Below are 26,515 nucleotides of genomic sequence, written 5' to 3'. Positions count from 1 at the left end.
GACGTGTCAGCCTGTTTACAGCACGTTTATTTGTGGACTGTGTTCAGGTATGATCTGACAGAGACTGACATCTTATTATGCATTACTGCATGTGTATACAGTGTGATTTCAATTTATCATAATTGCATTGTCACAGCTACACCTTCTTAGGATGAAATACATGTAAATTAAAAGGTGACAGGGCTAATTGTATGTTGTAGAGGAGATAACACACACGCCTGCATCACGAGGATCAAACAAGTTGATACAACTGAGTGATGTGGTTGTAAAAGAAGAAATAAAAAGTGCAGATGCAAGATGAGCTCAAAACACTGATGAAGCACCTTCTGAAACGTGCTTCTGTTAGGAATGTAATTTAATTACCACTTTTTATGCACAAGAAAATAAAATCTATTAAAAATCAGCAAAGGGCAACAGTAAAAATAAAAACACTATGCATGATATGTCAAATCAGTCTATAAACGTTTCCATTGTTTCTCATCTTGCATGTGGGAGGAAAAGAAACTATGAGAATTTTTAATTTTATTTTAGGAAATCAAGAAAAAAACAAAGACTCTTACAAATGCATGATAGTTGTCAGACCACCAGCTAGTTTTATAACATCTGACGAGAATAAATTGATGAGAAAATGAAAACAGGGAAGCTACAAGGTTGTAATAAATTCACGGCTAGCAGCTCGAAGGGTAATCATGTCGTTTTATATACATAATCAGCACCTACAGCAAAAAGCCAAAAAGCTATTACTGTAAATAAAGTCGATAATGTTAGAGATTTCATGTTTGAGGGGCCTGTAAGTATGTTTGATTGTTCTATGCTGCTCCGAACTTGGTGCTCCTGCATCTTTGGAAAGAGAAGGTTATTAAGAGGTTGTGTACTGTGTGTATATGTGCGGATGCTGTGTGCACATGCCTTTGAGCTTGCAGCAATTTTCAGCTGCGTTGATCCTGTACTCACACACATGCAGCGTTACAGCCTCCAAAGAACTGACAGGGGGAATAGTTCACAAGCAGACAAATGGGCTCGTAGCAGGACGGATTCGCCTGCTGGAAACACTGCAGTCGAACCAGCATCGGCAGCAACAACACGCAGAAAACAGCAAATACAAAGGTAGCAGAGCCACTCACAGTGTGTCCATCCTGTCACTGTGAGATTTTAACAACAAATCACTAATACGATTAATGTAAACAAGACAGGTCACAGGTCACTTAGCTCCGCCCTCGACCATCTTACTCTTGTCATGATTTGTTTTATTTAAAAAAGTCCAAATTAACATCTCAAAGGGCATAAAGGCTTCATCCAAAGAGCCTTGACCCTCTAAAACAGAGCTCATTCTTCCATTAAACGCTTTCGTCTTTCCTACAGTGCTTCCCTGCGTGATCATTTGGATGTGCTACCTGCAGCAACATGAATGACATCTAATTACATGCTTACAATATAATAGAAATTACCATAAACAAACAACATCATTGCAGAGAAGCTTGACAGCTTCTCCAAACCATTACCTCGGTGTATTTACCCTCCTTAGCAAAGTAAGTACAAAATATACAGCCAAATAGCTCCAAAAGGCAGGAGGCACGGGTAGCTTCAACCTCTAGAAGAGGAAGGGATGCGGATGATGTGCATCTGATTAAGAGAAACACAAAAACAAACAATTTAACTTATATGGCAGGTGATCTGATGGGACTCCTGCCCTGTTCTGGAAACACTGAAGATCTCAGGAGAGAAGTGGGAGTGAACCAGATAGAAGTAGCTTAATAAAAATATTCAAGGTCAAAGTTGTTTACGAACCTCAGGGTTGGTGGTTCGATTTACTGGCCACATGTTGAAGTGTTCCTGGACAAGACACTGAACCCTGAACCCTAGGTGCCTCAATGGGGCAGCCTGTCCACAAAGAATTCCCCCAAGGGGATTCATGAAGTATCAATTATATTATTATTCCATTACAACGTTAGGTGGTACAACAGCACACCAGGTTAATTTTGCTCTTCGGTCCCTTGGTACAAGAAAAGATAAAACAATTATTTTGGCCTTGCCAGAAGCAGTCCAGCCAGGTTTGGACTGCTCCAGTCTACAGGTCTGTTTGTGCCTCAGGCAAAATATATTTCTCATCCAGCGTGTTTACAATTGGAAAAATGAGCGCTTCCCATGATAACCTGAACACATCTGTGCTCTATGTGTAAAAAATAAATAAAAAAGAAGAAGAAGAGTGGCAGCTTTTAATTTCACAGCTTAGGGCTGTTGTAAGACTCGTCTGCCAAGTCCAATTTCCACCGCAGCAGCTGCAAGCTGCTCTTAGGTTTTCACTTGTTTACATGCTTGTTTCCATTTCCTAACACCAGTATCTGCTCTTCAAATGGAAGCGGGAATAGGCACAAATACATTTTGAATTGGAAGAGACTTTCTGTCAAATTGATGGGGGATCATTTTGATTTCAGCGTCATTGTTTTGAGTGCTCAGCTGTACGAGCGTTGCATCCGAAGTTAAACCTCAACTTCAACCGAGCCGAACGTGCTTTCGATTTCTGACGAAAACAAAAATGCATCCTTAAAAAAACAAAACAAAACGTGACACATTCATGTGTTTGAACACACGTCCACTTAAGTTTGGCCTGAACAGAAATTAAGGAGTGGAGGGGGGGGGGTTGTGCGTAAGGGGACAAAACAAACACCTTGAAAAATTCAATTATTCTTCCTTTTAAATTCTTTGTGCATGCGATTATTTTTTTTATTTATTTGCCTAAGATGTTCATCAAAGGTAGAGACTCTTCCCATGGTGTGCTTCAGAGGCTGTGTGTTAATAACATTCCCCAGCAGATGCCTTTGTTTTATAGCGCTGAAGCCCTCCCTTTGACTCCCCCCACCCTGCCTCCCCCACCAGCACCACTCTGGAGAGTTATCTAGACTGGCCAGGCAGAGCAGCGAAAGGTTTTGTTAAATTACCTCCAGTAATTAGCCCAGCACGTAGAAGCCCACACACAAACTGATGTGGGCACACACTGCGGCTGCACGCTGCTCCGCTTTCATCCGCTGCATTCATCTCGACTTTAGCAGCAACCGCAGATGAGTTTCCCAGCACCAGTGACAAAAGTGAGTCCAACTCCCTGTTGATGTGACTCACCAGGTACGGCCACTTCTACTGAGCCAGCGTTGATGAGGTTTTATTTAGTTGGCTTCTGTTTGCAGAGGAAATGTTTTGTTTGCTTGTAATACTGATGTCATATACTGCAATGTGCTAAAACTGAACACTGAAGAAAAACAAGATGGGTTCAAGTGAACTTTTAGTCGGTCTGAGCTGAAATTTGTTTTTTTACCTTTTTTTTAGTATTTGCATTTTATGCTGCTTCATACTTCGACTTCAAGTTTTACTCCACTCCAAGTTTATTAACTACCTTTACTTACTAGATACTTTTTAGAATCTGATTAGTAGTACAAAAGACAAGTATAATTATGATGTAACACAGCAGTACGTAAACATATGATGCTCAAAAGGAAAACGTAGATGTATTATGTTACAATAAGCTCCACTGTTACCAGCTGGTTCATTAAAGTGTCAATAATTTTAATCTAACATGAAATGCACTGATGTGGAATGAGCCACTTGAACCTTTGCTACCTAAACTACTTTTAGTTAAGTAACATTTTTACCTTCACTTGTAATAGAATTTAATTTTTAGTTTTTACATTGTGGTATTGCTACTTTTATTTAAGTAAATGATCCGAGTCTGTAAATACTGTAAACAAGTAAACACACTGCCTCATCATCTCCTTTCTGTCTGCTGTTGGTTTAAGTGCAAATTATTCATGAACACTGACTCACCGGTGACAGCCTACAGTAGAACATCTTTTTAGTTTTCAGGCATTCTCCACATGATAACGGCAAAAAACTTTTCTCCTTCCCCAGTTTGCAACTTTCCTCTCCCCAGGTAACAGACAGGCAGTACGGAAATGCATTAAAGAAAACACTATTCCTGCTATGAAAGATGCCGTATACACTGTACCATCACAGATGATTTATTTCTACATACTGATGAAGCTTAATATGTAGAAGGTTTGACTTGTGCTGCACGGCTCCTTCCTATTATGTATTATGTTTTATTTTAACAGAATGGTAAGACAGTCTGTTATATATATATCTATATGCACATGATGCTCATTGAGCATGCTCCCACCTTAGTCTTTCTCGTATGTAACACTTGCAATCAGCAGCATACCTATGATTTCATGCAATACACAATGATTGCAGGTTAAGATAATGGTACACCATGACTATGTTAGATAAATCTGAACCATTTCTTCACCCCCATCCCTTTTTTCCCCCGTGCATCAACTCCTAATTTTTCCTCGTCCCAGAGTACCTATGAATAAAAGCAGAGCATGATGTGTCACAAAGGTAATCATCTGCCCATGATGCTGGGGCCGCGAGCTGCATTTGGCAGAAACTGAGTGAATTTATCTCATCGGAGAAGCAAGTTTGAACTTCCCACAGAGGCTATAAACAACTTTAATGATCTTCAGCTCACTGTGCAGCGCCTGGCCCCCCCATATACGCTGATCGCAGGTCTTAATACACTACTGTAGTGTCCTGATAAAACAGCATGGAAACAAGGGGAAGAACCTGCTCCGAGTTGCTCAATTTGAGCTGGGAGGAGATAGGATAGTGCACACTCACTGTCTGGGCTGGTGGAGCCAAAGAAAGCTGAGGAGGAAGATCTAAATTGGATCTCTGCTCTTGGGCTGCTCCTGCACTGATGGAGAGGAAGAGAGCATGCCGGGAAGAATGGAAGAAAAGAAGAAGAGTAGAGGTGGGAGAAGCAAAGGTAAAGCAGAGATTGAGGAGGAGGCGGAGGGCGCCTCATTTCCTGCATCTTTTCTTTCTATACAGAAGAATGTGCGCACGCTAGGAGCCACACAAACATGCAGAAGTACATGAAAACACACACACAAACAAACAAACAAACAGCAGATAAGGCCAATAGAAAACCACACAGCCGATAGGATCAATAAAGGGTCGGTAAATTAGAGGACAACACTATAGTGAAGTGAGGATGTCAGACAAGGAGACGAAAGAGAGAGAAGAGGAGAGAACAGATACCAAACACTAAGAAGACAAAACAACAGAGAACAGCATAAATAAAGAAAAAATTACAAAAAATAAAAACCAGGATAAGAGAGAGAGGGATGACGATTTAAAAAAACAAAACAAAAAGAAAGAAGGGAACAAAATGGTAACTAGAAATAAGCTACAGTGGATAAAACAGGAAGTAACAGAAGATAACAGAAAAGTTGAAAAAAGGACTAAACAACATCAAAACATGATAAACTGCAAAGAACCTAAGAAAAAAGAGAAAAACAACAGAAACTAAGAAAAAAAGAACGGAGTAAAGAAGAGAGCGATAAGCTGGATCCTTCATAGAAAGGATGAGAAGAGAGAAGAGAGCAGACGAGGAGAGGAATAAAACAGTTTCCTGTTTTTAAGCATGGATTTGATTAGCTTCTGCAGGGCCCCTTCCCCAGGGCCCCGGCAGCCTTTGCTCGGAGTAACCTTGCGCTCAGAAGCCGAGCCCCTTGAGATGCATGGCCCCTGTCAGACTCAAGGGGCCCCAAGCCACCCTGCAGAAACGGCCCTATAATTCTGCACTACATCTGCATTCAGGGATCATTCATCACAAAGTGCACAGTCACAGGTACACCTTCCTGCGGCTCACTGATCGCCAAATACTGCAATTTCTATAACTTTGCACAATTGCTACTTTTAAATGTTCTCTGCTGCTGACTCGATACCTGATATCTGCATTTAAATCTGCTCCAACCTACTTCAAAGCCTCTATAAAAAGTCTTCTTGACCAGCCTCACCAACTGGGCTTGATCTTTATGTTTAAATCAACTACTTCAATAGGCTCAAGCTCTACTTTTAATGTGCTATCCTGGTATTTCTTTACATTTGAATGCAGCACAGCAACACTTTCCTTCTAGCTGTGCTTAAACTACACATTTCATTTTATGCTCTCTCTAATTTTGCAACTAAATCTGATCAAAGATTCGTCCTTTAGCTTGGTCAAAGAATGAGATTAGCAAACAAGTCAAAGAATTTGTAACAATTATGACTTGTTGAGGGAAGTGTGGAAATGGAAAATAAATAAATAAACATAAAAGACAAGGGTGATGACTTGACCTGTTTCTTATTTTTGCTAGAGGCTAGCAGCTCAAGGTCAAAGATAAGGTTACTTTTAATGTCTCTGGAAGGAGAAATTGGTCTCGGATTGAGACAACTGCTGCATAAAACCAAATGTCACAATAAAAACACATGAAATAACGACAGACAATAAAAAGAAAGACAAACACATGGAGGGGAACGCTGCATTGTCTGCTCAAGGCTGCATTACTGCAACTCCAGCATAACCCAAACAAATCTCCCAATTAACAGCAGTTGAAATGCACTGTGGGTAATGTAGCCACCAGGTTTTGATGAGAAAAAAAAAATGTGTGAAATAAATCAATGGATTTATTATGAGAACTGGACACCAGGTTAAAACATGCTGCTCAGTGGTGCGTAATGCGAAGAAATCGTCATTCCTATGGATTCTAGACATAAATATTATTAGTCTGATCGTCACGCCTCTGCGTTTTTGGGCCCATAGAGCATGGCGACCTCTTCCAGTCAAGTCTCTTGACACCACTCACACTAGAATGGGGATACAATAAAATAATCCTCCGACTCTCCTATATTTTCCAAATACTACTGGTCCAAATGGATCAAATTCTGATAATGAAGAGAATGTGATGACTTCCAGCCGCTCCTTTTCTAATGACTTTCTAAAGGAAACATTTCGGGTCACTGAACGCCACATGGTCAACGCAGAAGTTGTCACTATGACAAAACTGCCACACAGCTCAGCGCCGACCCTCAGGGCTTGAATAAAACATGCATGTCTGGTTCTGCTTCTTTCCCTGTAAGTATCCACTGTGAGTCCAACGCTGTTAAGAGTGTGTTGTCATACATGTACACTAAACTATAACTTCTAAACATTTTTCACAGAAGTGCAGCACATGCTTAAAAGGCCAATTTATCCAAATGGAGAATGGTCTGCACTTATAAAGTGCTTTTCTACCTAACTGGCACTTAAAGCGCTTTTACACTCCTTCTCATTCACTGGCAGAGCTGCCTGCAGCTGAACTCACTCACGGGGGCAACTTGGGGTTCAGTATCTTGCCCAAGGACAATTTGACATGTGACAAGAGGACCTGAATTGAACCACGATTGGTAGACGACCGTGCTACCAACTAAAAAAGCAGCTTTCTTTTAGTTGTATGCAGAGATGCAGTTGATGCAGCTCTCTGTATTAGAGATTTCTGCGCACACAGTTAAACCCTTGGTGGTTTGTTGTGTTCACAGCACACAAAGATGACATTTTAAAAGTAGTTTATTGGAACTGCTTGGCTTGTAATTACCCAACCCTGTCTCCTGAAAATTACATTCCTACACAACTAAACTTCAACTGCCATTAAGTTTTTCTAGCAAACACAATCTTATAACAACTATGTGGTGATGCAACATATATTTTGAATGCATGCAGTGCTACATGTAATAATGAAAAGCGAGTTGCAAGGAGTTGGTTGGGGTGGATGGAGGGCATATAATGTGAATAGCTAAAGATTTTACAAACATTTTTGTGAAAGAGAAAGCTGAATGTTGTGGATCAGATATTAAGCAGACAGAATAACATTATCTGTGTACATTTAAGTGATATGTTAAGTATCAACGCATTGATGATTGTAGTTTACAGGAGCTGTAATGAAACATAACTTTTAGGAGACACGACTGAATTAATCTAATCAAGAAGTTATCTTGTTTCTGTCACGTCCTTTCTCTCCCAACTGATATAACTGAATAGATTGATGCAAGACGTGGTTATTTCTCACCGTTTTAACACCACCTACTAACTGATTATCAATTATTTAATTAGAACTATAATTATGTGGAGAAACCTGGACATTATTTCTGAAATGTCTGAGTTTCAATGCAGCAGAAACAGGTCGTGGAACAAATGTCATACAACAAAAAGCTTGTGTTGAGAACAGGGCACCACACACACACAAACTGTCTGGTCTCACTCCAGCTTGTATCAGTTCAAATCGTGCATCTAAAATCTTCACGTCAGGATGTAGGTGAACAACTTGAACATGACCTTGTGACCTGCTCTAATAAGATGCGGTCGCAGCAAGATAATTAAGATTTGTTCTAAATTTAAAATCATATTTTAAGAAATGCAGTACCCTTCTTTATAACTAACTGTGTGTTGACGCTGTATTCTCCATTCCTACATGAATGGCTTGGTTCCAACAAGCTGTACGTCCATATTGACTACTTTTAATTTCTCTGTCAGCTTTTCAAAAACACAAATGGTTCCATGCTCCAAAAGAAGGTTGTTTTGTGAAATGAATCATGACTTTATTATTGTCCCCCCTAATGTCCTTTATTTCATTGCCAACAAACATTTCCTGCAAGTAAGCATTCATTTATTTTTTCCAAATTCAGAATATGTTAATGCTGGAACGAAAGTCTTATCTCAAGTATAGTCTTTATCTCATCTGCATGTATTTAACTCCGGGGTTAACTGATTTGCTTTCCATTAGAACTCACTCTCTACTCAACTATAACTGACTATAACTGGTACAAAACACCGTGTTAGTCGTCAGCAGCTCACTTTCATCATACTCCAGCCTGCACACTGTCCTAGCAAACATACACTGACCCTCATTAGGTAAATTAGACCTTCACTACACTTCAAACACTTCATCTTAAGTGATCTCAATTTGCTTATTGAAAACTAATGCAATCGCCTTTAAGAATTCAGAGTAAAAAAAAACATGACGTAAAGCAGATGGTGTGAGGAATATCTATCACTACAGCATGACTGTAATCACAAACTGCAGCTGACGGGCACAAGACTGAGCTCCCACTTGAGGGAGGATGAGGGACGACAGCGATGATGGATGAAGCTTCTCTGCTTGTGGTCTTGTCAGCCGAGAAAAAAAAAAAAAAAAAGATAGATCTCCGTGGTTAGGTGGAGATTGCTTCAAGAAAAAGTTGTGCTCACCTTGACGTTTCCTCCTATCAGGTCAGGTGGCTCCTCGTCCGTCTCCAAGGCGACGTTGATGGTGGCGAAAGGCCGGCTCGCCATCTGCTGCATCTCCCTCAGCAGTTGCTAAGGAAAAGAGGGAAGAGGAAGAGGAGAGCGAAGGTCAGTGACAGATAAACACAGACTGTCTACTGTCTAGTTCCAATCAGCCGGCCAGTACAACGCCAAAGGACAAATACACACATTTCTATATCAAAGCAGAGCAGAAGAAGTGTTTGTTTGTTGTAAGGACAATTTCTTTGCTCACAGTAAATTAGTGAGGTAGTGCAAGTACTACTAACACTAAAACCTGCAATCATCAAGTTCAGTGCAACAAGATGTTTCACGTCCTGCTTTGGTCTCCACCAACACCCCAGAAATATATTTGCCTTTTTAGCATGCTTCACTGTGTAGTCGCTAACGTCGACCATCTGCAGATTGTTGTCAGGTAGTTAAAAGTGAGTTTTAAAACAGAGTTTTAGTAAGACTAAAGACTGAGGGGAACCATGCACCTTCAGAAATCCTCAGTATCTTGAATGCTGCATTTATCTTAAACCTGTACAAATGTTGGTGAAGTTGTTCATCTTTTCCACTGTCATAATCTGGATCTGAAGTTGGCATTTCGAATGATAGATGAGTAAAACTACTGTATAAGAAACAGTAAATACACACTCTAGACTACAGCCACCATCTGGTTGCTAAAATGCTGTAGCTGGTCAAACTATATTTTATGTTTCTCACTGTAAAAAGTCATATTTTAGAAGTACACTGTATGTTCTGTATGTACAATCTTCATTTGCAAAATATTTTATTATTCTTAGATTAATAAAATAAACTGTAGGTGTATAGAAAACCATATAATGTAAATTAGTAAATAAAAAGTACTTTTAAACTTCAATTGTGTAAATGTACTTGGTAACTTTCCACTACTGCAAGGCAGAGGCACAGGCTCATTTCGCTGTGATTTATAACATGGACCTTGGCCAGAGGAAGAGGAGGAGGGAGGTGATTATAAAGAGGGGAAAACGAGAAAATACAAGGAGGGACATAAGCTCGAGAGAGAGAGTGGACGAGGAAATAAGACTAAAAAACAGAGAAGACTGTAATAGTGTGAAATACACAGACTGTGATGAGCAGGTGAAAGGAGATGATGTGAGGAAGAGGAGGGGGAGACCACTGTAAACAATAGATGCTCCTGTGTCTTCTATGAATAGAAAACAAGTGGCGTTAACTGTCAAGACCTGAATAACACCCTCCAAACAAAACAAACAGGCGCCACTGTTGTACAAGCAGGAAAAACAGCGACGGAAACAAGACAAGACGACAAAGTAGAAAAAAAGTGAAACACGCTTAAAAACAAAAAGTCTGATTGTTTGAAATATTTCTCCATGAGCTTCAACTGATAAAGAAGCTCCGTGACAGCGGTGCATGATGTGTGTGCTGTTCTCTGTGTGGACAGACAATCCAGAAACGAGTCGTTGGCAGAGACGGGGTGCAGCGCTGCAGTTTAACTTGAAAACACACAAATCATGTGCAGTGCCTGCGAGGTGACGCATGTTCACCGAGAGGGGGGGGGTCAAGGATTATGCGAGTGTGCGATGGCCTCCTGATGGACTCCACAACAGCTTGAAATAATCTGCTAAGCAATTCCGTTTCCCCGTGAGGCTGTCAATTGTGGCTATTGACATGTTAACACTTTCCCTCTAAGTGTGATGCCTTCTAATCATATCCTCACCGAGGCTTACAGAAATAGCTAGAGGGGAAGTTTCTTTCTCTCCACAGTAAAAAAAAAAAAAAAGTCTCAATTTAATGTCCCGGATTCTCTTTGTGGAGCAAGCCAATTCATTTGATTCCTGCATGGCTCTGTGGATGTCGGCCTGTATCCAAATCTCCCAACGCTCCTCTGTGTTGAAACAGCAGGGACGGGCAGAGCTGAGCTTCCTGAGTCACTACTTTTAAAGGAATTGTTAAACATTTTGCAGACTGTGCCTGCGATTACGTTCTTGGTGAGAAATACGAAAATGAGGAGATCAATAGCGCTCTCGTGCCTGTCCATTAAATAGAGTGGCAAGAAAAAGTATGTGAACCTTTCAGAATGTCATAGTTTTCTGCTTTAATTTGTCATAAAATGTGATCTGATCTTCATCTAAGTCTAGACTTAGTAATGGTCTGGGACATAATCTCTATTAGCAACTAGGACAGGAATTTGTCATCAATCTTGACCTTTTAAATACCAAAAAACACCAATCAATTCAACACAAAAACAAGTGGAATAATAACCAGTAACAAAAATAATTGTTAGTTGCAGCATCAAACCTTGCAAAGAAGACTTTTTACAAGCTAGTGAGGTTAACACTCTGCTCTTGGATTGAAACGGGCCTAAAGTAAGCAGCAACATGCAAACACCATTTAGTCATACAGACACCCGCGAGAACAACTGTAGTTTTAAAAGTGCTCTGTGAACTGACTGCAGCCGGTTTAATGTCATCTGACAAAAGACAGTGCGTAGTTGTTACCTGGATACTGTACGGATGAGTCACTCATCATTCAACTTCCCTTTTTACTCACATTCAGAGTTTATGAATAACAGAGCGTTTTTTCTTTTTACACGCACCTTCCAAAAGGGCTTTGTAACCGAATTCATAATGTTTTAGTAAGCACACGATCATTTGCTAATTTGCAAGTTAATAAAATGTAAAAGTGCCTAATGGAGCCAGTGCTAAAGCAGAGTCAGATAATTGTGGACAAAGTATAAGAGAGGGTTTATAATAATCTCTCACATCAAGCATGACAAGTAAAAATACAGATTTAAAAACAGAGTGTGTGATATTAAGACTAGAATTAAGAGGTATATACAGTTATTGCCTTGTTACTATGTTCACAAATAAAATCAGGATGAAGCATGCGGCCCAGTCTAGAGTCTCAATGTGCACTCTGCTCTGCTGCAGTAAACACACAGAAACAAATGAAAACACAAATGAGCAACTCATTGTGCTGAGTCCCTATTTGCCATGATTAGACGCCCCACTGTGTGAAACATCTGAGTGCCAAAATATGAGTGTGATGACTGCTGAGTGTGTAGAGAGACAACCTGCTCCCATCTTTCACTGGTTAGTCTTGGAATTAAACATCTATTAACACTGACTATTAAGTGCTAATCAAATCTGTGACCTCAACACCAAAACAACCCTGCTAAGTATCCAGTTTCACTGTGAGGTAAGATACTGAACTTCAAGTCATAATAAACTTTAAAAAGTTCTGGATTCTTGTACAATTAACTCATACTGATGCAGCGGGCCACGCAACATCGCAGTCTGGATCTGCGTGACAAACAGCATGCAGAGGAAGTGTGAATCTGCATGCAGACAACATCCTTTTTCATAAGCGGAGCTCCTTGAACAGCACAAAGCAACAGAATTGATTTACTGGATAAAAAGCAGATGGAGGAGCATCTGAATATTGCAGTAAAAAAACTTTATAGATTCAGTCCACCTCCCTCTGCCTCTCTGCAAACAGTCTGCTCTCTTGTCTAACATACAGGTAACCCTTTGTTTAAACAGCAACAACTGGCTGAACCAATGTGCTTCTTATTTTTGAAACCTTCACAATTAAATGTTTCCACTTTACACCTGAGAACTGTCTGCAATCACTGGCTTGTGCTACTGAACACTATGATGCAATAACGGACTAGTTTGAGGGAAAGAATAAAAGTTTCTTGCTCAAGGGCAATCAGAGTTCTGGTTCAGGTTTTATGGGCAATAAGAAAAACATAACATCTAATTCTTGCCTGAATGAAAATGAACTCTAAGTATTAGAGACAGTATTCTGTACAGCTGTTTTTATTTGGTCAATATAAACGGTTCTGTGGTTATAGCAAACTGCAAAAGCATGGACTGAATGCATTTTTATGACAAATGTGTTGTTTTCACTAATAATAATCCTCTGAGTACTTTTTCCTGGTACGTTACTTCTTCTTACCCTACAACGTAAAGGTGCATTCATTGGTTTTTGGCCATTGTTTGGCAGGAGATCAAGTTGTAAACCCAAAATTCCCATTTGAAATTATTACCTTATTCAGTTGCTGGCAAACATATGAATTTCCTATGTTGACATGGAGCAGAAATGTAAATTCATGCCAAAGTTTCTACAACAGTTTGCTCCGTCCAAGTGATCAAAGTGAAAATGCTGAACTACCGTATGTCCACCAGTAGTTGCTTTGAGAGCTCTGAGATTTTAAGAATTGACATGTGAATCACTTCCAGCTACACAAGTCACCATGAGAACAGAACAGCAGTGTGAGAATACCATGCTGAGCAGAAACAACAAAAATACATCCAACACTGAAAGAAACTGATTAGCTGTTAGTCGTCTAACGTACAAACTACAATCTATTTTCCTATGACTACTCTGCACAGTTGGCCTGAGGTTTTAAACCAGCTGTTTCAATCTTCAGCCCTGCTCTCTAAACCTCTGGACTGCCACCATCTGGTACTGTAAGTAGAATCTGGAGAATAACCGTCTTGGAAGAAGTCCTACAGAAGATATAATTTGCAAAAATCTCATTATGCTGTGCTGTGAGTAGGCAGCTGTTGTAGAGCAAACACTTAGCGCTCCAAAGATAACTAGGAGCCAGAGGAGTTTCTGTGCTAGTCGCCTACTTCTTAAATTGGCTTTTAGCTTCCTGCAGGGTTGTTAGCTGTTAGATAGAAAGCACGTTTGTGTACAGGAGCAAATATCTGACAGTGACAGCTAATTATGAGATGTGTGCATAGAGGTGGACCCAGACACACACATGTTCACACATATGCATGTATGCAGGCTGCTGATACCTGCACATGAGCATTCATGCATGAGTGTGTATTTCATGAATGCAAATTAAATCTTTTGAACACGCGAGGACGAGAATAAATTCGGCAACACAAAACCGATAACAATACATGAGTGAGCGAGTGTGCCTGCAGGTAAAGTTGGAAGAATTGAAGTAAATGCACATATTTGAAGACAAACATACATCAATAACCATGTGACTAGTAAAAGCATGAGCATGAGCACACAAATATTTGATTGACTGCTCAATAATCAGAAAACTAGTCAATGATTTGCAGTAAATGTCTGATAATGAAGCTAAAAAGAGAATATTTCTTTATGATTTCTTTTTAATTATGGTTTTCCTTCATTTTAAAAGATGTAAAATGTAATCTTAGTACATTTTGGACCAGTGATCAGGCATAACAAGCCACATCATTAGACTGTAGGAACTTGTACAGACTTTACAAAAAACACACTACTTAAATATGTGTTAATCAATGTTTCTGGCCACTTATTGGCAACACAACAAGCTGTAAGCACAGCATTGCCAAATCATTTTCCTTATTTACATATCCAGCTGGCACAAAGCAACAATGGGACTAAGGTTCCTGGCCATCTGGTGAATGTCCGATATTCACTCTTCCTTTAGTCTTGTTTTGGTCTCGGGGGGGAAATATTTGACTCTTTGGGTGCTGAATAATCCACTGTGTTCACCAGTTAGTCCCAAACTTAGGCTGCCATCTGCTTGGAGCTGGATGGATCATTTACAGCGGGTTTATCAGAGCTTTATGCAGTAAACAGCTACCTGTTCTGGCTATAAACAATGCTGATTAGAATAAAATAGCACAGTTGCAGGTTGAAAAAGTTAAAAGAGGATGAAAGGCTGAAAGGAAACTGCACTGTCAGGTGATAGAAGTTTACAACCTTTGTCACATTACATATGGTGTAGTTGTACGATCCACTGTTAATGTAAAAAATATTTATGACAGTAGCTTAGATCTGCAGGTTAATCAATAGTAGCAACACAACACAAGTGCTTTCATTCTCTCCTTTACATACAGACACACAGAAAAGGGTCCTCAAAGTGAGCAGCAGCGTGCCAAAGAGATTGAGTGCGTCAGCAGAGCGAGCAGAAAGGAAGGGGATATAAAAAAAAAAAAAAAAAACAAGATACAGAAGAGAAGGGAAATGATGTTGGAGAGGGATGAGTGATGGTGAACACAGGGAAGAAAACAAAAAAAAGCTTGGGAGAGCGAAGAGAAAGAAATGGGAGCAGAAAAAAAAAGACAAAGCTGTTCAAAGAGTTCGCCCCTAGGAAGTGTAGGATTGCCTCGGCGCAGAGAACACACACGTGCACGCACACACACGTGCACACACGCACACCCCCTGCGTGCAGTTGCTGGGAAACATGGACCAACACACATGCAGCACATATGCCACACATGTCGACACACCGCATCAAGCCGCTTATTTATTGACGCTTGTGTTTAAAAATGCTGTCGATGGGAGAGCTCTCAATCATCCCTCAGCATCACTGAAGGAAAACTGCAGGGTGAGAGGAGTGGGGGGGGGCGAGAGGAAGGCAGGGAGGGAGCGTGTTGAAAGAGGAGAGGGGAAATCTTCATCTGTGAAGCGATGTTAGCTGCTTGCTGCTTCTCTCTCGCTTCATCTTTCCATCTCTCCGACAGCGAGGTGTGGGAGGGGGGTACAGGACGCACGCTGTGAATACTGACAAGGAAGAAGACTTTGATCCCACCCTCCCTCTTGTTGTTTCCATATCCCATTGTCTCTCTTCCTCTCGCTCCTCCTGCCATGGTACCCCCAACTCGTCCACTTTCTCACCACCGGCCTCCTGCTGTCCACACCACACCTCTGTGTCCATCATCCCTCTTCCTCTGATTCTCCTTCTCTCTCCTCTGTTCGTACTGTGAACTTGTCCACAATGAGACTAAACATTATCAAAAAGGAGCAAAAGAAAATAAATAAAAGGTTCTGACAGCTTGTTATGGGATGAAATGGACATATTGAGTACAGGTGAGGTTAGACACAGAGAAACCCTCCAATCTTACTGTGAGGATTCACTAACGGAGCATTTAACCAATCTCCACAGCGAGGACTCTGCCAGCTCCGTCTGAAGCAGCTCGTTTGAACTCTCTGTGTTTTTCTAACTGTTCATTTGGACAGGTGCATCAAGATTTGTCTTTCATCTTTTTTCTTCTTCTTTCTGTGAACTGTGGTAGAATCTGTGTGAGGATGGGAGCCGCCAAAGGACAAGATATCATGAACAATACGAGAAAGAGTTCCACATCCGATAGCCAGCCGTGATTGGACCAAAGTGTAGTGTGAGAAGCCAAGTGAAACCTAAATGTCAAGGGATGCAACTTTCTAGATTTGACTTGTTTGTTGGTTTTTTTCTGGTGTGGAGGTGCAGGGCAGGGTGTTTAAAATGTTTGCCTGGCTGTCAGTCTCCTCTGATATTCCTGTCAGTAAGAGCAGAGTAACACCTGGCCCCGCTCCCATTTGTCTCTGCTCTGTCTGCGAGTCAGATCTAATATGTAAACAACCAAATCGATGCAGCCGACTACACCGTATGCATAATCGTGTGTTGTCTTTTTGCCTGATTACATTGCTGTAACACTGTGTTTTTAACCTTATCCACTGGACTTTATTCGATACTCTGGGTCATTGAGTGTTTCAACTCACAACCAGCACTGTGTGGTTACTTGATTTGATTTTTGTCCCCAGAGTTTCATTTTTAATTGTGAGTTAGATTAGTTTTATCTACAATATTAGCTACAGAATAGCTCAACTTGTGCTTTTTATTGTCGGTAACCTTCCTGTCTGCCTAGGTTAATGTAAATTTTAGTTAATTCAGGTATATCAACAGAACTGGAGAAAATGTGTGCAGTTGAAAACTTGTCTCACTGTTGCTGTTGAATCGTTCTGAAAGTGTGATAGTGAAATAGATCAGAGTGACCCTGCATCACATGCTTTGTATATGTTGCCGTGTACTTGGTAATTGTAGAGCAGCTACTACAGGTTTTCCATCCATTTTGCCCTGTTACTACAAGTGGCTCGAATTTACATCATCTACGTCAGTGTTGTTAGTAACAATAACCAGAACACCAATAATCGCCTCACAGGTAAAACTCAAGCACAGCAGCTGCGTTGTGTACTGTAGTTTTACACTGTCACAAGGCATTGCATCACACTGTGTCAAGTCATCTGTCACCCATAGCTCACACCAGACATACTGTACAGACAGAAGAAGCTGTCAAGGTACAGGAGACATGATTTACTGCAGTGCTGACGCTGGGAAACAGGACAGTGGTATACTGTATGAAGTACAGACATGAAGATATGCAGGTGTTTCCACATGGCAGTGGTGTGTGTTGCCCTTTCTTCAGCATGACGCACATCGAGGATAACCAGGGTAGCTCTAATATGAGGCACAGTTCTCTCTATGAAAATCCTTAAATGACACCAAGACAAAAGGGGCAAACAGGTTTTCAGCTTGAGCTAATATAAACCTAGTACATTTTTATACTTTTTCACAAAGCAAATCTTCAATTGTTGCTGTAAGTTAGAGGTGTCACAGTTGTTGACTTGAGAGTGACAGAGGAAGAGAACTGAGGTGGTTCACACAAAGACTGAACAGAGATGGAGGAGATAAAACAGCTGTGGAAAGAAGAAAACGAATTAAAGTAAAAAAAGAAGACTCTCTTGAGATGAGATGAAAAGTACCGGAGCAGGGGTTTGACACAGGTTTTAGTTTTATCATAAGTCGTGTACCAGTCAAATGATGGAGGGTGCCTAGGTTTGGATGTTACTAGGACAGATGAGGGTCACCCACCGTGCAGCGTAGTTGGGACTATAAGCCAGCCTGTAATAAGACACTGGCACTGATCCAAACTCTAATTATGCTCACCATCTCTGTGGAATTAAGATTAGCAGGGTTTAGATATGTCTGGGGAACTCAAAGAGCGTGTTCACATGTTCTCAAACACACACACACACACACACACACACACACACACACACAGAGAGAAAACGTGAAAGACACCAGCACAAACTGCAGTGAAACACAAGGCAGGCAGCAGCTCCACTACAACCCACCCTGCCTACACATATACACCATGTATTATTCATTCAGTTGCACCTGATGCTTCCGAATTCACAGCGAACGGACAAAAAGTTCTACAAGCACAAATACACCATTAACACTTTCACTTGTGTACATGTTTAGATTACCAGTCAATTATCTGCATGGTGTGTTCCCCCCTTTTAAAACCAGTAAGAAGTTAGAATAAAGAAGCTAGTTGTTGTACACGGAGCTCGGCTGCCAGTTCTGCAGAGGTTCTCAATTCTTTGTAATCACATTTTGATGAATCCGCATCCTGAGGAGACTCTTTTCTTTTTGAGGAGGATACCATTAACAAGGCCTCCCCTCTACAGAATGCATGTTTCCCACACACATTCTCTGCACCCTGTCTAAGTGACCTTCAGTGCTGCCTGCTGCTCTTCTTTCCCCTTTTCTCTGTCTCATCATCTAAAAAATCCCCTCTCCTTACCTCTCACTTCAGGATTGATCACCTCAGAAGTAGGCCTTTTGTTCTGCGCGGTGGTGCAGCAAACATTGACCTCAGGAGAGAGGAGGAGATAGAAAGCAGCTCTCACAGAATCTTAAAGCGTCGCTCTACTTTATCTACAGAGGCCTTATAGCGCTTTGACGACGAACACAGCTGATGCTGCTTCAGTACACAGGAAACACATGTTCTGATAACATGTTAGCAAAGTTATTATATGTAACCATGGTTGGAGGAACAGACATGTCGTCAATGAAAGCTGGTAACTATTACATTATTAAAGTCCTTAAAAAGGTTTTTGTGTTTCATTTCAAACATACTTCAGACACTGTTGATAAAAGGTGTTTCAGTGAAGAGTTTGATCAGCACTGGTTTCAGCTCTGGAGCGTTTTACTGTTCAATCATTTGCTTTCTACTGCACAGAATTTCATTAGTTTAGATTTCAACAGATAAATTCTGCTTCCGAGCATCGCAGAGACTGCAGAGAATTACTGCAGTAATGGTTTTAATGGGCATCTTTAGGAGTTATGAGCTAATAAAATAAAGGACTGAACAGAAATGAACAGTGGATGCTGCTCGAAAAAATAATTCATTTCCTGATAGTCTAATCCATCATTACATTATTAGGACTATGACTTGTCAAAGAATCATTATTCTGAATGTCTCGAGATATTATTGTATTAGCTGGTAATTGACTATATTAGCATGTTTTACTACCACAGTTAAAAAGCAGCATAGTGTGAGGTTTCTCTCCTCAGCCCATCACAGCAGCAGACTGCAGAAAGAACATGGTGGGGAGTCTCTCAACCAAGAAGCAGCTGAAGGCAGCTCTGAAATCTGCTGCCTGGGGGACTGGCAGCGTGCGAGATGACAGAACAGAACGGCTAAGTGTGAGGAATGGTGGCACGAGGGCAGGCGGGCTGAACACACAGCGTGCTGACTGGGGTCACCTTGAGCAATCCATCTCCCATCACCAGCAGAGAGGGAGGCCGCCGGAGCAAGTGGGAGAGAGGACTGGTTTCCTCCCTCTTAATGGTGCTCTGTGGAGGGTGAGATAAGGTGAGGGCTCTCCCTGTCCCATCTCTCGTGCTGGGATGTAGCCGCAGCTGGAATGGTGGGAGTGGAGATGTCCTGACAATGCCCGACAGCTGAGACAAACAACACATTACTCTGGAAAGAGTCTGTCAACGCTGCAGCTCAAATGCGCTTTCACATTGTTAAAGAAGACGTGGTGACAATTCAGGTTCTTCGCCTCGATGAGACAGGTGTTTTGTTCTGTTTTTTTGCTTAATATAAAGAAAGAAAATCATCCTTTAAGTTTTCTCACTGTAGCTCTTAGTAGTGAACTTTGAGGAGATAAAATGAAAACTCACTGTTCAATAAGCTTTTAAATGAAAATAAACTCATCACCTGTGTTTTTCTTAATGTTTGAGAGGCACCACATTCTCCCTGGAGAGACACCTGCTGTTCTGTTACGCTGTCAATCATCAAAAGTTCTTACATTTCTAAACTTACACCTGTGTATGTCTATGTTTCAGAGTGAAGAGACTGAGAGATCATTCCTGCACCGAGCTCATACAGCAAGAAGACAGAAGACCTTTTTAACCTACATGTGACAGTTACAAAATAGTTAATAAAGTGCTGGGGATGCCTCTAACAGTGAGGAGTGTCCCAAGTTCCTTTATATTTCATAAAGCCGTGCTGCACCTCTGCTGCACAATCCTAGCACAGCATCACTGAACTGTAACGACAGCCGTGGCCTCAACAGTCTGCCTTCAAGGGCACAATTATTCTTACTGAGAGCGGGCATAGTTGAATCCAATTTCGAGGGTATACAATAGAAACACTCCACCTCTCCTACCAAAATTTCTTTCACAAGGTTGAGAACACTACATTTCCTGAATCTACAAAGAGACCTTTCACGTTAACAGTTTAGTCACATACCCTATGCTGTTTTATCAAGTGACCTTAAATGAGCACAACGGTTTCATAACCCTCACTTTACTGTTCCACACTTGAGCTACATGAGCCAGAAATCTTTAGAACACCCGACACGCAGAAAGAGTTCAAGTGGATAAGTTTACATCTCCAACAAGTGACGTGAAACTGTATTTATGGATGCTTTTGTGCCTGAATAGCTGAATTTAATAAAACTACATCCTAGGAACCATCTGCTACAAGGTAGATTCTTTGAACTCACCTGAAGTAAAAGCAGCCACTGCCAATAAATTAGATGTATTTTTGTGACTATCTATACATTTGCTGGTCTCAATCTTGGTCCTTCTTGTTGCTTATTTTTACACAGTTCTATTTTTAACTCTGTGTCTGGGCTGATGAAAAAAACACTAAGCTGATTATAAAAAATACTGGTTGTCCCCAGGCTCTGTTAGTCCTCAGCAAATGAGGCTAAAGATAAGGTTTGGCTCAACCTAACTATATTCTTCTTGATGTTATTTTGCACTCTAAAGCGTGTTTCGATTGTCAACAGCAGGAAAAACGTCTCGTTGTTACATGCAGCCGTAACATATTATTCTGAAGTGATTACCCACAGTGCTAGACCTGATAGTTTGTTAATGTAATCCAGATCTACACGTGTGGACTATAAAGGTCATCAACCTTACTCACTTTAAAGGTCTTCAACACACTATTGGACATGAACAAACCCAGAAACCCGGCACAGGACACTGGAACTAGAGCGTCCTGTGGGACAAATGACACTGGGTTCAGGTGAACATCCATTCTTCTTGTCCTTTCACCTTCAACACAGGTGTCTCTGTGTTGCACCACTCTGGCTTTTCTTCTTGTGGACAATCCTAGCACAGTTCAGTAATCATTCTCAAGTAAGCTGCTGACACAAGCATAATAGGTCTTATACTCACAAAAAGTAGCACAGGGAGAAAGTAGCCTCCTGCTGAATACATCCAAAACCCACAAATTTATTATTGATTTCAGACAAAGTGACACTCCCAGAGCTCCAATACAAACGCATAACTACCACAGACGACTTAAATTTCTTGGCACGCATATGCAACACACTCAAATGGAATATTAACATGGGACTATTATCACAAAAAAAAAAAAAGCCAAGCAGACGCCGTTTCATTTCTGACAACTTCAGAAAGTCAACTGCAACTTTCTATAGTTTTATGTGGTAGAGTCAGTTTTATCCATGACAGCGTGGTGGAACAGCTTGGACACTCAAACATACACAAAAAAAACAAAAAACACTGCAGCACTTTGTCATCACATCATCTGAAATCCTCAGTGTGCAACAAAAACATAACCAAAGGAGCTGGTAAAAATGATATCTGACCCATTTCACCATGTTCACAATCTGTTTCAGCCTCTGAATAACAAGACACTGCTGCCAAATTTGCGCTACATGCTGCTTTTCTCTGCCCACCCACTGTTACAATATTGTAATTATTATTTAGTGTGTGATATTTTATGCCTTTATGTTCAGCTCTTTACACTGTGCATTGGGTTCTTCATGCCGTATCAAAAAACTAATGGCAAGCTCTGGCTGCATGGTGTTTAAAATTAAAGTACAGGATCTGCAGAAGTTTTAAAAAGCCGTACTGATTGTACTAGTGCTGCTATTGGATTTTATTGAGACTGAACTGCAGGCAATGGTAGCTGTTTGTTGATACTTCAATTATCTTCTGCCACTGGAAGACATTACAGCAGTCTTGATTTTCAGCTAATTGTAACAATAGCAAACTGAACAGATCAGAGTTTCCCCCGTTTTCCAAACAGACTCTAAACATGTACTGTATCAAGTTATGTGTATTATGCCTGCTATCAGGGGATGCATGCAGATATTCACTCTTTGGACAGCATTGTGTAACACTCCTGGCAAGCAGAATTAGACAGGGTACAAAACTACTCTGCATTCCCATGATGCTAAAATTATAATGTATTACAGAGCATTATCGAGAAGTGCATCGTAAGGGGGGGGAACAGCTGCAAAGTAAAGGTGGAAAGATTGTTTTTTCCTTTCTTCCCTGCTCATGTGTGAACTACATTTACATCCAGCCATCTGCTTCTGGGACTGCTGTGTACAGGGCGGGAGCAGCCACACTGGTGAGAGGATCCTCCTTATCATTACGCATGATTCTGGAAACTAATTTGATGCGGAGCTCTACGTGCTCCTTGATATCTCATTGTATACAAGGTCTCTGCTTATTCAGAGGATATCGGTGCCAATCTCTCCCACTCTACTGAGCTTTCACACCGAACCATCTGCTGCAGACCTTGCTGCATGGCAGGCTGTGTGTATGAGGTAACAGGAGAGTCAAAGAGAGAGTGAGCGAAGTTGGTGAAGTTTGAATGCGTTTTCGAGCGTGTGGGTTGATGTGACTGTGTGTTAATGAAGTAAGAGAATAACTGGTTATGGTGATGTCATTCACCAACTGGGTAAACTCTGAAAACAAACAAATATAATAAAGAAAGTTACCTCTTAGTTTGATAAATACAGGTAGCAGGACTCTTATGACCTGCACACCAGCAGCAGCCTATCAGCTGTAACTGATGAAGGTGCAACTTGTCTAAAGCTCAAAGCGAAACCTGACTTCTGAAAAAAGCTTCTGAAAATAAGATATTTCCAGAATTTGAGTCTGAGTTATTTATGCCTTATGAACGTATTTTTGGTTTTAAAAAGCAGATTTAATACTAAATACAGTATGGGAGACTGGGAAAGCCCACTCTGATAACACTCCCACCATGTTCAGGCTGCACAATAAAGCACACCCTCTAATGCATAGACCCAGTTTATTTTTACGGTTTACATTGAGACTGCCATCATGAACTATGAGTGGACTGCTGCTGTGATAACTTCCCAGAGTTGTACAATCATCTAGTCTTAGACTTTAAGTGCATTACATTGTTAGTGTTGCATTAAATGAACATGGCTTCCTCACGGGTACACACTATTCACGGTCTGTGCCAAGCATCTGAAGTGAGCATGGAAAAATATTTGCTATTTTTTTGACTAGAATGTACTTCAACAATATTCTTCATGAGGTAAGTTGTTGCAACATTTACTGTAGATGTTCCTTAAGTAAAATGTTCCATGTATGTGCTGCTGACATTGTGTTCAGTACATTCTTGTAAAAACAACCATAAATGTCATTAAGGGAGTTTTTTAACATTACCCAAATTAAAATGTAGGTTTTAATAAATATTCATGACTAATTCTGAAAACTAGGAAGAATCAGCAGATGCACAAATGTTCATGTACATGTGGTACGGAGCCACAGGAACAGTAGCTAAAAGCTGCAGACACGGTCAGAGGTCACACATTTCTCTCCATCAACAAAGGTTGGAATAGATGGGGATGGACAAAAAAAGGAAAGGGCTGGATGGGATGACACAGCCCCCACCCACCCAAAAAATGTGGATCAGCAGTTCGCCGTGTCTGAGGGCATGAACACGGGGATGCAGCCACGGAACCGTTTAACAACTTTATTGCAAGTTCTCATTCATGCTCACCTTCCGTATAAGATGGCAAGAAAAGGTCCTAGAGGAGCTAGTGAGTAGAGTACTGTGAATAAATACCAATCAATAACATGTCAGCTGATGTTAAGAAATACAGGTGTGGTGTGAAGTAAGAGTTGAACAACATTTTCATATTTTCTTGTGTAATTTAACAACAACACAACGCTGCTTTTGTGGCTTTTTACAGGGGAACTCACAGGTTAATACATTTAAATAAAGCCAATGAAACATCTCACTTCAGAGAGCACAGCTATTTCACAGCAGCCTGTCTTGTTAAGGCCTCAGATCTTTCATCTGATCTGCTCCCATTCTTTAGTAACTTTTATGTGTGGACTGTATACTTTCCCTCACAGAATCATCAAAGAGAGAAGTGAAACGGTGGCCGTTAATTCCCGGCAGAGGAATGTGTGCGCGTGTTCAAAGAGAGGATTTTCAGAGAGCTGTACCTCTGCACAACACTTCATTAACACCCCACAACCTGAACAGTATAGCAATTGATTAGAGAAAAAAAAAAGTTCAGTGTACACATCACAGGCCATTGAGCAGCTTTCCACTCATTTTATGACATAATAGCAGGTATTTCGAGCAGGGGCCTGAGCCTTGACACCTTGGTTGACATTCATATTTATAGCTTCGAACATAGTGGTGGTAAGGGGGAAAGGGGAGAGGAGGGCAGCTTAATGGGGTAATAAATAAGTGAGGGTATCTGGAGACATTTATGTGGCTTCCTCCCCCTCTCTCCTCCCGGCAGTCTGCCTCTGGCGTAGTGTAAAGAACCTGCAACACAGTTAATCATGTGGGACGCAGCGGCAGCGATCACGGATATTATCACATTCTGCATTTCTGTCAATACCTCAAGGTGCAATACATGTCTAATATATGTCAAGTTATGTGTGATGTATGTCTGTGTTAGGGCGACGATGGATGTCGGGTAAATACACATGTTGTCAGTAAGAGGATATTTTTGCAGAGGTACAGTAAGAAGGAGGGGACGCGAGCGGGATATGTCACTATAAGATGCTAAGAAAGAGTAAGAACAAATGATCACTGTGAAAACTGACAATGAACATCAAAGACTTACTGTACTGTGCACCACAAAGTCATTCTAAGATGTTTACTGCCCCTTCATGATTCAGTACATATGAATCAACTATGCAAGTGCAAGGTACTGAAATTCCCAAACTCTTTTGTTGTACATTTGAGAGGAATTACACATTATGTCCTAAGGCAAAGACAGTGAATGTGAAAGCAGTGCCATTATTACAGTATTTTGCATCATGATATATTACCCCTCCACTAGATGCTACTGCTGAATCTCTGGTCTAATTAGGCAGCTTGCTTATCTCTATTCAAAAAAATGTGCTTTTATCATTTATGTCTGCTACAGGCCTCCGTAAGCTGTGCCTGAAACCCGCCAGAGTCGCTGTAATTGTTGGCTGCGCATAAGAGAAAACTTTATTTCTTTTATGATACAGGATCTATAGAAGGTAAATATAGAACTCATTTCACTTGGAACAGCAGCCACGTTCTGCTAAGAACTGCTGTACCTTAAACGTTCCCGCAGGAATAATCAACCAGCAATGACAGTGGGTTGCTGAAGTTGCAGTGGTGCTTACTCTGACTAAAAGGCTGGTGCCTTCGATGGCACAAAATGGTTGCTATGGTTGGGTCTGTCTATTGCCATCTGGCAGCTCCAGCTCCTTCAAAGGAACTGTCAAGTCTCAAAGGAGGGCTTTGATTATGACTCAGACAGGACAGAAATACACACACATGTACACACATCCAAGTACATCTATGCAAACAGATACACAGCAACCACACGCGATGAAAAATAGGCACCTGAACGCTTTGAAACACACACAAACAAAAATACAGACCCCAACAGGTGGGCTCAGGGTTGTTCCAAAAGCCTTCACTGGTCTCAGCAGGTGTTCGTCTGCTACCACAGTGAGAAGAACCTCAGTCACAGTCATAAATTTATTTTTACTCAGTGCTAAAAGTTTACACCTGAAAACCTGCCAGTGTGAAGATAAAAATTAATTGTGACTGATGGCATATATGACGGTACACTGTGCACAAAGGTTAAGGATGAATTCTATACTGTACTTTCCCTGTCGTACCGTTTGTCTCATAAACTTTAACCCTTTAAAACCAACCTATAAAATATAAGGATGGAGCTTAATCATTAGGCACATGGTGCAATAAATGTTCTAAAGATTAATTACAAATGCGATGAAGTTTTTATATTATATATGATTAAACTTATTTGATATTTTACATGATACTATATACACACATTTTGAAATGCAATTACTCATTAAATGTTTCACTTCAAAAAACTGTTCCAACAAGGTGATATCTATGGCTTTCTCAAAAGAGAGCCCAATATGCTTAAAGTCAGATGACAAGCAGCCTTTAGTAAGAAGTACAAGGCTCAGGAACACAGCCTTAAACATGTAGTGGCCACCATATGCCACTGTACTGGGGCCTTAATGAGGTAAACGTG

General features: G+C 40.8%; 1 protein-coding gene across 2 annotated transcripts in view; it reads right to left on the bottom strand.

Annotated features, from left to right (window-relative positions):
- Nucleotides 1-26,515, bottom strand: part of atrn (attractin) — a 104,542-nt gene that overhangs the window by 10,858 nt on the left and 67,169 nt on the right. For both annotated transcript variants that reach the window (XM_026339108.1, XM_026339107.2), the window contains exon 27: nucleotides 9,098-9,205. In XM_026339108.1, coding sequence (XP_026194893.1) covers nucleotides 9,098-9,205 — 108 coding nt within the window. The remainder of the gene's footprint in view (nucleotides 1-9,097; nucleotides 9,206-26,515) is intronic.

The sequence above is a fragment of the Anabas testudineus genome, chromosome 22, assembly GCF_900324465.2.
Source record: "Anabas testudineus chromosome 22, fAnaTes1.2, whole genome shotgun sequence".
Lineage (NCBI taxonomy): Eukaryota > Metazoa > Chordata > Actinopteri > Anabantiformes > Anabantidae > Anabas > Anabas testudineus.
Note: the sequence above shows the minus strand (reverse complement) of the source record. Positions and strands in the feature narration are given on the sequence as shown.